Below are 13,586 nucleotides of genomic sequence, written 5' to 3'. Positions count from 1 at the left end.
CCTAAAAGCCGCGAAAATATAGGCTCGTGATCCTTGATCACAAGGTACATCATGTAGACCCTGCATATACGCCGAAGAAGAAAAATGGGGATGTGGGTGGAGGATTTGCCCGACCGGAAGTTGCCTAATTAATTACAGATAATACACGAGAATGGTTAAGAAACACTAATTAATCACACTAATTACTTAATGCAATAAATTTTTCTTTCTCGTCGTACAGGATATTATAAAGACCGAAGGAACTACTACTCCTATATATGTACGAATTGTATATGCATCATATACAAATATTTACGGATTGGACAGATTGCTTCGTGATTCTTGTTAAACTTTTTTTTCTTTCTTTCTTTCTTTCTTACTTTTTTTGTTCATACTCCTTCCCGCACTCTCACTCTCGCGCACGCACTAAAACATTATTCGCCCTATGTATGATACATATACACATTCACGCAAACACAATCGCACATTATCGGTGTATTGTTATATTTATACATATAGTTGCTTACACATCATTTTCGCAGAGGCGTATATTGTACGCGCGCACACACACACACACGCACGCAAACGCAGAAATATACATGTTACACATTATTACACGTACATTCAACATCCGCGCATGCGTATCCAAAATACACGCTCGATTTTTCACATACAGTCGCGTAGTCGGTTGGCGATATATATGTAAGCGTACAATTTTCTTGTACATATCGCGAGGCGTATTAAATCAGCAGTATTGAAATCTTCTAACTATTCCATTAACTTTTTAATCGCAAGACATTGCGACGCGTGTAGGTATATAACATTACCGTTAGCATAATCATATTATCATTATTATCCGTACAATCGCCTATATAATATATGTATATGTATATATATACAATATATAATATACAATATATGTATATATATATATACATATAATTAGTAAATTACCGTTAAAATTATCGTTACAATATATAATCGTTATCGTTTTATACATATACACAGATACATATTTTTATTGCATATATATGTATGTATGTATGTATGTATGTATGTATGTATATATGTATGCACGTGTGTACGTAATATCGCAATTTGTCAATTAACATACGCGCACTTTGCACACAATAACATCGACAGTCCTATAATTCACCGCTGTCTCTGAGTATATATATATATTATATATAATTACATATACACACACGTATATTATATATATGTATACGTATGTGTATAAATTATCTACCGCAGGTTTGAAAAATGGTCAACGTTCTCCGCGATAGTAAAAACTGCGTCACGCGAGTAGACAGAAAAGTGCCGATTAAATAGAGAATCGTGAGGAAGAAATGACGAAAAGAAAAAGAGAAAAAAAAGAAAAAAGAAAAAAAAAAATCAAACGGTCAAATCGCGTATCGACAAGTACATTTATTAACGGGGTATCAATTCTCTGGGGTTGATTCGGCGTTTTGAAAACAGTGAATCCAAGGTGAAAAAATAATACGTCGTTAAGCCTGATACAGGAGGCGCACCACTTCACACCCTGAGACACCCTTTGCGGTATAAAGTTTGAGCTTGAATTTCACGCGGCGAGTCCGTGGGAAGTCTGATGAAGCAAGTGCTGCTGAGCGGCGTGAGCCGCGTGAGCAAGCTGATGATTCCGCGAGTGTATCGCCGCCGCGGCGGCGGCGGTCGATGCCGAATGGGCCCCGATCTGGGCCTGACCAACGCCGTGGAGTCCGTGTCCGGGGACGTGGGCCCCTCCGCCCCCCGGTATCAGGCCGTGGCCGTGAACGCCGACGCCCCCGTGGACGCCGGGCGCCGCTGCGGCGTGGCCGTGAGGGTGGTGGTGGTCGAATACAACCCCGGAGTAGGCCACGGGTCACTGATGATGCTTGGCGGGTCCGTTCGCGTGGTGCGCCTGCGCAACTACGTGGTGACCGGAAGGCGGATGGCCGCCAGGGTGGTGGTGGCTTCCGGCGGCCCCGTGGTGATTCGCGTTGTTCGCGTTGCTGTTGTTGTTGTTATTATTTTGCTGCTGCGACTGCCGCTGGCTGTTCTTCTTGTTCTTCATCCGCCTGTTCTGGAACCAGATCTTGACCTGCCGCTCGGAGAGGTTCAGGTTCCGGGCGAGCTCCCACCGCTTCTGCTTCGACACGTAAGCGTTGAACAGGAACTCCTTCTCCAGCTCCAGCGTCTGGTACTTCGAGTAGGGTTTGCGCTTCTTGCGCACCGTCACTTGGCCCGTCCATTCCAGGGGATTCCCACCGCCGCAACCGACCCCCATTCCTCCGACGCCGACGCTCACGCCGACGCCCGCCAGTGATGCTGCGGGAAACAACGAGGATGGGGAGGAACCCCACATCACTTAACACAATTAGTTTGCCTGATAGAGGTTTCTTTTGCGGGGGAGGGGGGAGGGGTGGGTTTGCACACATTCACGATTACTTGAATCGGTAACCCTGGAACGGTAACCTCGTTATTTTATTTTGTTGTTTTTTTTACCTATTTCAGTAACGGGGGGTGCAAAAAAAAAAAAAAAACAATCCAATTTTGTAGATTTCATCATATCGTCGAGGGTCCCCTGTAGGAGGATCTCATTTTCTTCGTTTTCTTACAAAGAATCACGTGGGTAAAAAAAACTTGTCTACTCTCGGATAATGAAATTGAATTTTGGTCGGTGTCTCGAGTCGGAAAGTTGAGTTGTTCTCCCGTAGCGAGAAATTTAACTTAACGGGGGGGTTGTTTTTTCACCCCCACCGTTACCGTTCCAGAGTTAGTCGAGTTGAGAATGATTTTTGGATATATTTTACTCGACCAGGGGATCAACGAAGATATCCGTATTCACATATCTCGTCCGATAACTTCGTTAGATTGGATTAATAGACACGCCGATTCCCTGGCGCGTTTATCCACCGCATCAAGTGTAGGTAGGTATCTATTACAAGGGTCTGATGACTTTTTGTGAAAGTTACGGGCTGGAGTGCTGGGTGGATATTGTAAAGCTGCGACTTCTTTGTGATTTTTTTTAGAAAGTCGAGATTTTCGATAAAACCGATATCTTCGAGGCATTTTCTATTTTTAATTTTTTTCCTTCTCATTTCTGTTATCCAATTTTTTTGTTTCATAAAACCACAGTGTTGTTAAAAGAATTTTATAGACTTTCCAAGTATAATGATGCAGGTAGAGAGATAAAAGTGAGAACTTATAAATTGTTCGCTCTCACGGCTAGAGGCATTCAAAGTAAAAGTGAAGCTATTGAACTTATTGAGAATATAATAGACCGCGGAGTTATTTACCGAGGAGATAATATAAATATGGCAGCTATATTCCATCTCGCGTACATTAGGTGATATTTGAAAAGTATAGTTGTTAATTAACGTAGTATCTGCGTGCATAAATTGATGCTGATAAGTTTGTATTTCATTCCTTCGTCTCCGTGATATAATTGGCCAATATTCGTTTCAGAATCATGAAATCGTCTCTGCGAGAAAACTAAATGAATATCGTTTTATTTATTCTTACATACTCGAACAAAATTACACTGAGATGAAATATTGATTCACAAATTGCAAATAGTCGATACCGGGAAAGTGTGTATCTACGAAAAATCCAATTCTCACTCGGTCCAAATACAGGAAAATATATGCGTGAATATTAATCACTGCCCAGCCCGTGATTCTCACGAGTTATTCAAATTCCGTAACAGATACAAATCGTTCTACATATATAATGTGAAATTAACAGTTTTACCGTGATCAGGGAAATGGATAGAATTTTCTTAATAACCGTTCGAAAACAGCAGAAGAAATATGCCAAGAAATAAGTAGAGAAAAAATATACAGCTCAACAACTGCTATTCTTAATTGCACGATAACCGTCTGGCGAAAAAAAAACAAAAATAAAAATAGAATTGCATTTTTACATGCAACTATAAAAAAATTAAAAAACAAAATACCTGTGTGCAAGAAGATGGAAAGACAAAAAAAAAAAACGGTAAAAAAAAAATTCATAAAGTGAAACGTAGATTTTGCGAGAAATTTTTGATTAAAAAATTGAAGAGAAGGTCTCTCGATATTTGGCTTCCGTTTCATCTTATAATAAGGCAAAGAGGATCTCTGTTGCGTAATTAATTTCCCACGGCACAGAATTATACGTACGTATGTATGCGTGTATGTAGATAGATACAAGATGCGTGAAATACATGTATAGGCATAATTCCGCGTAATTAGAAAAATATTGAAAACAGTTAGGTAAGTCGGGATTGCATGCAACGGGATAATATGACAGCGAAATATGCGGAAAGAGTTGCTTTGACGTAATTATTCGATTCGGCGTGGTCGGTGTGTCATGCAGGCCTCGGCGTACCCAATATTAAAGTTAAATAAAATTTTAATAATAAATTAACGACCGTCCCGCGTGCCGTTAAGTCGATCCACCGTCGTTCGGTTGCAAGAAATAACGATTACAATATTAGTATTTCTATTTTTTTTTTTTTGTTTTTGCTTTTTTTACATTTCTCAGTTACTTTTCTCCCTCGTTTGCACGCTACTTAATTAATTTTTTACTTCAAACATACGGTTATTCGATTCTTGCCGATCTCTTGTTCCTTTCTTTATTCGTTTTTTCTGTTTTCTTTCTCATCGATTTTTCTCTTTCTCTTTTTCATCGTATTCCTTAATTTTGTCTCATTCTCGGCCTCATTCATCGATATATGTATATATATATATATATACGCACATATATATCCATCCGTATAACGTACCGCAGGACGTAATTAGCCATTTCAAATTTATAACCACCGCGCATTACGTTTACATGTATATATAATACATGCGTATGTAATGTAGATACATATTTACACACTTCTGTGTAAATCGTTATTTATAGTGAAATTAGCCGCCTGACCGTGTCGAACAAAATTTCTACGTGTATATATTTGTATTATTATGTATAATATAAATACACGCACATGTATATCCTAGATGCAGGTAATATCGGTGCCTGTATAACCCAAGAGTGTGTGTCGCTGTAAGTCCCCCCCCCCCTCTCTCTCTCTCTCGCTCTCTCTCTCTCTCTCTCTCTCGCCGAGGAGATGCTGCGCCGTGTGGACCACGTTGGGATGGAAACGATATAATTGGACCAACGGCCTACTGAACGGCTCGGTAAAGGTATTTCGACCGGAATACGCCGGGACGGTTAGTATAATAATCGACGATGCAGGAAGACGCGTAGGCAGAAATCCAGTCGAACTTACCGCGTGATGCATATATTTGGAAAGGCGGCGGAGTGTGTAAGGTATTTCAATGATATTAACGGATATTAAATTCCGCGTGATGCGCGCTCGATTCCTTGACGAAATTGTCGAGGGGGGCGATTATAACCGATCGAACGAGTACCAGAAACGGTAGAATCGCCGTCAGGTGCAGCGTTAACCGATTATCGAACGTATGTAATATCTTTATACCGTGCAACATATTTTTTCCATCCTTTTTCGTCGCTCTTTTTTTTTCTTTTTTTTTTGTTTTTTTTACTTCTCTATATATAAATATTAATAAATAAGTAATATATCCCGTATAGCGGTTTCTCTCGGTTATTAGTGGATATTTAGCGTTAAGCAACGCTTTCGATGATATATTTTATGTCCTATCGCTTATGCACGCACACCCTGACACCGTGTGGTATATACGTAGAACTGTGATACGTGAATTTATGAAATCCGTTACAAATTGTGAAACAGCGTGTCTGAGCCCTGTAATAATTTTACAAAGTTGCCTTATTCGGTGTTTCAGGTCATAATTATATGCTCCGAGCTACGCGTGTATTCTCTCATCACTTGCAATTAACGCGTAAATAATATAGTTGTAATATCGGTGTCCGCATATTAATTTCGCAAAAAAATCACTGCCTTTGATTTGAAGTAAAAACTGGAGTGGTGTAATTAATCTAGAATCGCAAATTAGTTGGAACTGCTTTCAAATTCCTACGTGTAAATATATACAAAATTATACCGCACAGGCAACGCATACCTCGTATTTTTCCTTGTTTATCGATACATCTCACAATCAGTGAGGCTCGGCAAAGATTATACTGATCTTGGGATAAGCACGTATGCAAATCCGGATACCAATTAGCGTGAAAATTAAACCTCTCTCTCTCGGTCTTTATATCCTTATTCAACATTTTCGTCAAGTTTTGCGTTTCTTTTTTTATTTTTCATTTCAACGCAAATACCTTCACGCGTAACGATTAATTAGACGAACAAAGAGAACAACGATACAAAGAAGGAAAATACGATCCAGGTTATATCTGGATATATTCTGAAGCAAATCCTACAGACAACCGCAATATCGTTTGTAACGTGAAAATATTTTGGTATTCGTGCAATTCGTTTCGACGATTATTGCATGGGTCACGAAGTCCCGATAATTGTTGCCGGAACTCTCGAATGCTTGAATAAAGGAGAGAAAAAGGAAAAGAAAATGATAAAAGATGAGAAAAAACAGAGTGGAATTACGAGTGAAAAATTTTTAAGTAAATAAAATAAAAATTTATTAATCGAGTACGTCGCGCGAGGTTTTGTATCAGCCTTGGTTTGTAATATATATATATACAGATATACCGCGTGTATGAGAGCGTGCCTGGAATAACTTCTGACGTAAATCGATCGTTGTTGCTGTTGCTGCTGCTGCTGCGTGAAATCCGCAATTTTACAGAGAAATCCTGAGGCTTCAAAGCCTGGCTCTACACATGTGATAATATAGAAAACAATAAGCTGGCAAATTGATCGATGTGTCAACTCGTTAATTACGTATGATGAATTTTAATTACTCATCAGTTATCAATTGATATTCGTGTGAGTAACAATTGAACGATGAAAAGAATAAAAACCCATCGCGATAAGTAAAATATCATATCCATACCTGGAGCGTTAGAAATTTCTATTTTTCTTCTTTTTTATTTATTTCTTTATTTTTTTATTCCATATCTTCGTACAATAAATTCCACTAGGACTACGAAATATCCTAGAAGTATCGACGAGTTGTGTAGAAATTGCCAGGAAAACTAAACCAAGATGAAACTGAGGAGAGCAAAAGGATGAAAAGGGTTGCGAGGAGGGGGATGAGAACGGAGAGTGTGGTGGTAGTAGTAGGAGGGGGGGAGGAGGAGGAGGAGGAGGAGGAGGAGAAGGAGGTGGATGTGGGTGCGGAGGGAGGGGGAGGTATTTGAGACGAGAACAAGTTCGCCACGTCGGGAATTTACTTTTGGTTAGATATAGGAGAATAGAAGCTCGAGTGCTCGACTGGCATGATGATAGCCGAAAGATAAAGAGGGAAATGTAGCTGCGCGGCGCACTAACAAAGTGAGAGAGAGAGAGAGAGAGACGCACATACCGCACAAATACGAACAAAAAAGCAGATAGGCAGGGTAAGCGAGTAGAACACAGGGGTTGGAGTCTCGCGTGTGACGAGGGAGTCAGCTTCGAGCTTTTCGGGTAAGTCGATATTGTCCGCATTATTGAGGCTGATTTACTGTAATCTGGTTGGTACCTACTTTCCATTTCCGGAAATGGAAAACTTACGTAAAACCGTGAAAATCGTTCCTGCGAGAAGATCCATCCACCTCTCGTCTATTTACACGCGTTACGTAATAAAAATTCTAATTTCTTTACCCTAATTTTTCTTATTCAACCTACAACGATTTCTTAAACTGTTCGATAAGAATTTCTAAAAAGTAATATTATATACCTAAGTACACATAAAAAAAAAAAAAAAAAAAAATCCTGATCCAGACACAAGCGTTTGAAAAAAAAATTTTCGGCTTGAAATTTTTAGCAAACGCAATGTTGTTTTTTTTTTTCCAGCTCCTGATGCATTCTATGAAATAATTCTGTGGTTCGGAGCGGTGAGGAAATAGAAGGACAGATGATACCGCGGAGTTGTTGCAAGCAAACGGCAAAAGTGAACGGAGGAAAGCTGCGAGAGATAATACAGCTGCCATCTGTCGGCCGGCGTTTGTATCATTCCACGCGCATCCGCTACTTTGAAATGCGCGGCTGCCGCGTTATGCGTTGCATGTGATATGTTTGTCCCATATATCGCGGCGAAGAGTAAGAGAGAGAGAGAGACAGAGAGATTTGTAGAAGTAGAGAAAGCGAGAGAGAAAAAGAAGAGTCGGCGCTCTTTGGATATATATTGATAATAATAATGGTAACATCAATAATAACAAGTTACCGTTTAATTATATCGTATAGACTGGCTTACGGATGACGTAAACTCGAAAATTACACGCGAAGTGAGCCGTCCGCGTATCCTCACGATCAGATTTCTTCGACTGTTACAAGGTGAATCGTCGTATCGGTTCTTATTTCGATTGAGTCTTCTTCCTCTTCATCTTCTTCCTTTATTATTGCCGACGGATCACGAACGACGATTTGCAAGATCTCTCTCGATCTCTTTCGGCTTTATACAGGTCGACGAAACGATACTATAAAGAGATGCAAAAGTACGCCTCGAGGTACGACGGTGGTTACATTTTTGACGACTTTGAGCGAAGATCTACTTGTAATTAACCGCCGATTTAAAAAAAAAAAAAGACGATTTTGATTTTCCTTTTTTTTTTTCCGAGGTACGTATCACGCACGTGCATATAGAGTTGTAAAATATTGGCAATCACGAAATATGAATATAATATTGTTGATCGAAGCGATAATCGATGGAAAGTTTTTGCCTCTATACGCGTGTAATTTCGTTAATTATATAGTAATATCACGGTGTCCGATATTCGGCAATGATATTTATTGTTTATAATAACATATGCACCAGAATTATTCACATCGTCTTCTTTTTTTCCTATATTTTAGGATCGTTTTTTATTCAACCACCGCGGTTTTTCATTTTGACCTTTCTTTTTTTTTTTAGTTATGTTTTCATCTATCTTTTTTTCGACAGATTAAGCAATCGATAGGACGCGGAGTTGTAGGTACCTGAGCGTGAAACGGTGCCGGTTAGCTGAGGAAAAGACCGGTTTCTAAAATTAATAATGTTGCTTCTTCGTTTTTTCCTTCTCTCTCTTCTCACTAATGAATCATTTTTGAGTCACGCATATCTTGTTCACGGTTCTTCACAGAATATGAAAAAAATAAAAAAGTTAAATAAAAATTACAGATCTTCGACACGAACGTCTCGAAGCATATTTCGCAAACCGGGGATTGGAATAGCTAAATACAGAAATAAGACCTCAGAGGAGAATAAAAATAAAAACATAACATTGGTTAATTGACTTGTAAAACGTTATCGATTCTTTTAACGCTTTAGCTGTACAGCGACTAAATGATTTTATTGTTTCTTTTCAATTATGATTATAATCGTCTCCCCTTCCTCGTTCAAGTTAATAACTTTTCCACAGTTATCAACGATTGAGTTTAATAAATAAATTAACCGACCGACCAGTTGTCCTATTGTATAATACACGGATCTTGATATCAGCCGATCGTAAAACTCTCGTATATCATCACAAGATCCTTGCAGAGTGATAAAATAATCGCTTCACGTGTTCCATTGGTAAAAAATAGGGCACGAGGACAAGAAACAAAAACTAGACAACAACAACGAAAAAGTAAGTGAAAAGAAAATACAAAAAAAAACAAAAAAACCAACCTACACATGATCGACAGTAATTACTTTGTCGTAAAAATTTTTTTCTTTTTCGTTTGTTCGTCAGGACTATCGTAAACGTTAGAAAGTAAATACAATACAACCAGAACATTAAAGCAGCTACACGTTATACGGAATAAAAAAAAAAAAACTATTAAAAATGTAATCATAATTATAACATATCGTACGTGTATGTATATCATTCGGGCTGAGAAGAGAATCACGTTGTGAATTCATGCGGTCAAATATTTGCTATCGGACTGAAGTTTTTGATCGGATCGTGGATATGTCGAAACGGGGTCTTAAAAACTACCGGAGAGAAAAATAGAGAGAGAAAAAGAGAGAGAGAAAGGGAAAGCAATATAAATAATACGAACACAAGCCTTGGCTAACGATAATACGAATTAGCGTGCGTGAAAAAGGAGTACGTTGAACGATGAAGAGCAGAGGAACCGACTCCGAGAGAGAAAGAGAAAGAGGGAAGGAGAGAGAGAGAGAGAGAGAGTCAGCGTATACGGAGTAAAGGAAGGCAGACGACGGACCAGCGGGTCGAGGAACGAGGCAGATCAGCTGATCGGAGGCGCGCGCCAGGGTTTACGAGTTACGGCCGCCAATAAACTCACCACGGGCCGTTGTTCGCTGCGACGTTTCACGGTTCGTAGGGGGACGAAACGGTGGGGGGGTAGAGGGAGAAGGGTGCGAGGGAAAACGCGTTCGAGCTCTCTTCACCTACGTACGCACACGTACGCGTACCTAGGTGTACCGGTCTATACAGGCGTGAACGCGAAGAACGCATGAATGAACGAACGACTCTCACACACGTATACTTTTACGTCGTGCGTCGATCCCACTCGGCGTTCGTAAGCGTACACGCACACGCGTGCATTACGCTGCAAAACACGTGGAACACGACGTTCCGCAGACGTCGAGCAACTCTTTTCGCGATCAACGAAACGACGGGAATGACGAAAGTGTAAGGTCGCGGGGGTGGCTCGAAATCGGCATCGATGCTTACCTGGAGGCGGATAAGGGCTGGAGGTGACCGGTTCCGGTGCCCCGTAGTTCCTGAGACTCCCGTATCCGTCGTGAGGAAAGGCCCCCTCGGCGGCGACCATGGCGGCGGCGGTCCTTCCCCGATCGTCAGCCGCCGAGGGTGTGAGGTAGGGTATACCGGCCTGGGAGTGGGGGTGGTGATGACCGGCGGTGTCGACGGGATGATGATGCCTGGCCGTCGAGTAGGGGGAGTAGTTGCACCAGCTTGGGGAGAAGCTCTGGTGGCAGGAGACGGCGGGGTCGCCGGCCGAGCCGGAAGTCGATCCGCCCCCGCCGGCGGAGGAAGTCGCACCGGTGGCGCCCCCCGACGAGTTGTAAGACTTATAGTCAGCGGGGGTGGGTCCGCCGGCGCCCCCCGAGGAGGCCGTGGCCGCCGCCGGTGACCAGAAGCTGAGAGCGGCGGCGGCCTTTCGGCTGTCCCTCGAGGATCCCGTCGTCGAGCTCGGGTCGGCCGCCAGGTTGTAGTAGGTGGGGGGGTTCGCGCCCCCGTAAGCCTGGTGGTGGTTCAGCGGGTCCGCCGCGGGCCCCGAAGCCCCGTAGTGGGCAGGGTCCTGGGGGTGGTGAGGGCTGTAGCTCCAGCCGCCCTGAGAGCCGCCCGTCGAGGAGTGCGAGTGCCTTATCACGCCGCCCGCCCCCGCGCCCGCCGCCCCTGAGGGCTCGACGCAGGGAACCTCGCCGTAGGTCGAACCGCCCCCGGGGGTGGCGGTCAGCCGCTTCGCCGGTATGTGGAGAGGACCCGCCGCGCTGTTGCTCGCGACCGACGAGGCGCTCGGTGACGTCGAACTCGCGCTCGCCGTAGGCGGGGGTGGAACGGTGCCGGCCGATGCGGGGGCGCCCGGGGAAGTCGGTGTCGTCGCCTGCGGGTGAGAGCCTGGCGTCGAGTTCTGCTGCTGCTGCTGCTGCGGCTGCTGCTGCTGTTGCTGGATCGGCAGGAGAGAGGAGGTCGGCGGTACTGGCGGGGAGCTGTCCTCGTAGAAGCCGCTGTTCATGATGTTCCACCAGGTCGTCACCCCGGCGGAATTCCCCGCTCCGGCGGCTGCACCCATCGGCGTGACGGAGCCAGGGTGGCCCACGCCGGAACCGCACAAGGGTGCGGCGTGAACATTGTCGTACAGTGTCGCCGTCGAACAAGCCACGTGATCGGCGATGGTGCAGATGGTGACGGTTTATTGCCGGGGTTATAATGATCGTGGATGAATCAGGCAGCGGGTTTTCGGTGATACGGATTTCTCACAACACCGGATACGTCGGGACGAACCCGATTGGTGGTTTTTAGTTTTATTTTTAGATATATGTTTTGTCGTTTTTTTTTTGTTGGTATATTTTTTTTTTTGTTTGTTTTTTGTTCACGTCAAACCGTTCACCACGATGATGATGACGATGACGAGGATGAGGCGGCGAGGAGGTCGGCGTTCCCGTTCACGTTGCGGCACAGCATCGTCGTCGTCGTAGTTCGCGGTGTAAATAAAGGAGACAGTCGCGTGTTGACCGGATGACGTGGGGTGGGGTGAAGGAGCGGTGGAGGGGATGGGGTGGACGGGGGGTGGAGAAGGGGGGGGGGCAGAGACGACGCGGCAGACAGGTGGAGGGTGGCGGCCGTGGGGGAGAAGAGCGGGAGACAGACAGAGAGGGAGAAAAAGAGTGAGTGAGTGAGAGAGAGAGAGAGACAGAGAGAGAGAGAGAGAGAGAGAGAGAAGGACGTGTAGAGCGAGAGCGTGGGGAGGGTGGGAAGGTCGACGACCAAAATAAAAAAAGAGGAGAACCGTGGAAGAGAAGTCGAGTTAGAAAAAGGCCGTTGATAAGGATGCGGAAGGGTTATTGTTGTTTGTTTTATTTTTTGCGGTGGTGGGGGGGGGGGGGGGGGGGGGGGGAGGAGGTAATCAGATTTGCATCATCCAGCAGCGATCGACGACGAGTCGGTCCAGTTTTGTTGTAATTATATATTCGTAATTTCCAACGAAGCGAAGATTTTTAGATGAAACAGAAATAAGATACACACACGCGATTTAGTATGTTGATCGTGTGCAGGTATTATTATTATTATTATTATTATTATTATTATTATTATTATTATTATGAACGGTATATTTTATCGTCAACGAAGGGACTCGATCGTTGTTGTATCGAACAGTTTTCTCTGCTCTTTGAAACACTTGTCTGTTTTTTTCGTCGTCTCTTATTGTTTATCACGCACGGTTATATGGGAAAAATTTTACCCCCTGCATACATGTATACATATACGTATATGGATATATATATGTACACACACACATATATATGTATGTAATGTGCATGCATACGTATAAATCAGTCCGTCATTTCACAGGATCAACGAGACACTTGGCATGGAAAAAAAAATTACACCTGCTGTGGTGTACTATTTTGCAGAGAAGATGAGAAAAAACTACATATATACACACACATATATATATATATATATATATATATATATAAATATCACTCCGAGCTCTGCACGTACTTTTCCCCTAACAACTGGATAGTCGACGATCCCTGGCGATAAGCCGAAGTCGTACAATCATCACGGTGTCGTGTAATTTATGCAAAACTGTCACCCCGAACATCACAATCTTCTTGCCTCTCGTTTCAACGAGAATTAGCAACGTTATTTGTGTACAGTTTGTACGGAAAGTGAGAGCTAGAGTGAGAGAGACAGAGGTGAAAAGATAACGAGGAAAAAAGAAATGGTTAATCTTCGTCTCGTTGCAGTTTATTATTTTTCGTAAATCTTTATTTACGTTGATGCTTTTGCTTGTCGTAGTTTTTTTCTCGTTTTTTCTCTTCTCATCCGTAAGTCAAAAAATGCAACAATCGCACTCAACCCCCCCGACACTGCGTGCAGCAATTAAATATCCACTCAAACGCCGAGGAGCGCGCGCG

The 13,586-nt window shown here is 43.0% G+C and overlaps 1 protein-coding gene across 2 annotated transcripts; it reads right to left on the bottom strand.

The window, feature by feature from the left end:
- Nucleotides 1–870: 870 nt before the first annotated feature.
- On the bottom strand, nt 871–12,773 carry LOC107224286 (homeobox protein abdominal-B-like). 2 transcript variants are annotated; one of them, XM_015664283.2, is made up of 2 exons: nt 10,651–12,773; nt 871–2,346 (listed from the first exon to the last, which is right to left on the bottom strand). In XM_015664283.2, the coding sequence occupies exons 1-2, from the start codon at nt 11,732–11,734 to the stop codon at nt 1,862–1,864; spliced, it is 1,569 nt and encodes a 522-aa protein (XP_015519769.1). In that variant the 5' UTR covers nt 11,735–12,773; the 3' UTR covers nt 871–1,861. The 2 variants fall into 2 exon arrangements, with proteins under 2 accessions (XP_015519769.1, XP_046594718.1); XM_046738762.1 differs by having other exon boundaries at nt 871–2,307.
- Between the last annotated feature and the right edge of the window lie 813 nt (nt 12,774–13,586).

This window comes from Neodiprion lecontei, chromosome 1 (assembly GCF_021901455.1).
Source record: "Neodiprion lecontei isolate iyNeoLeco1 chromosome 1, iyNeoLeco1.1, whole genome shotgun sequence".
Taxonomy (NCBI): Eukaryota; Metazoa; Arthropoda; class Insecta; order Hymenoptera; family Diprionidae; genus Neodiprion; species Neodiprion lecontei.
Note: the sequence above shows the minus strand (reverse complement) of the source record. Positions and strands in the feature narration are given on the sequence as shown.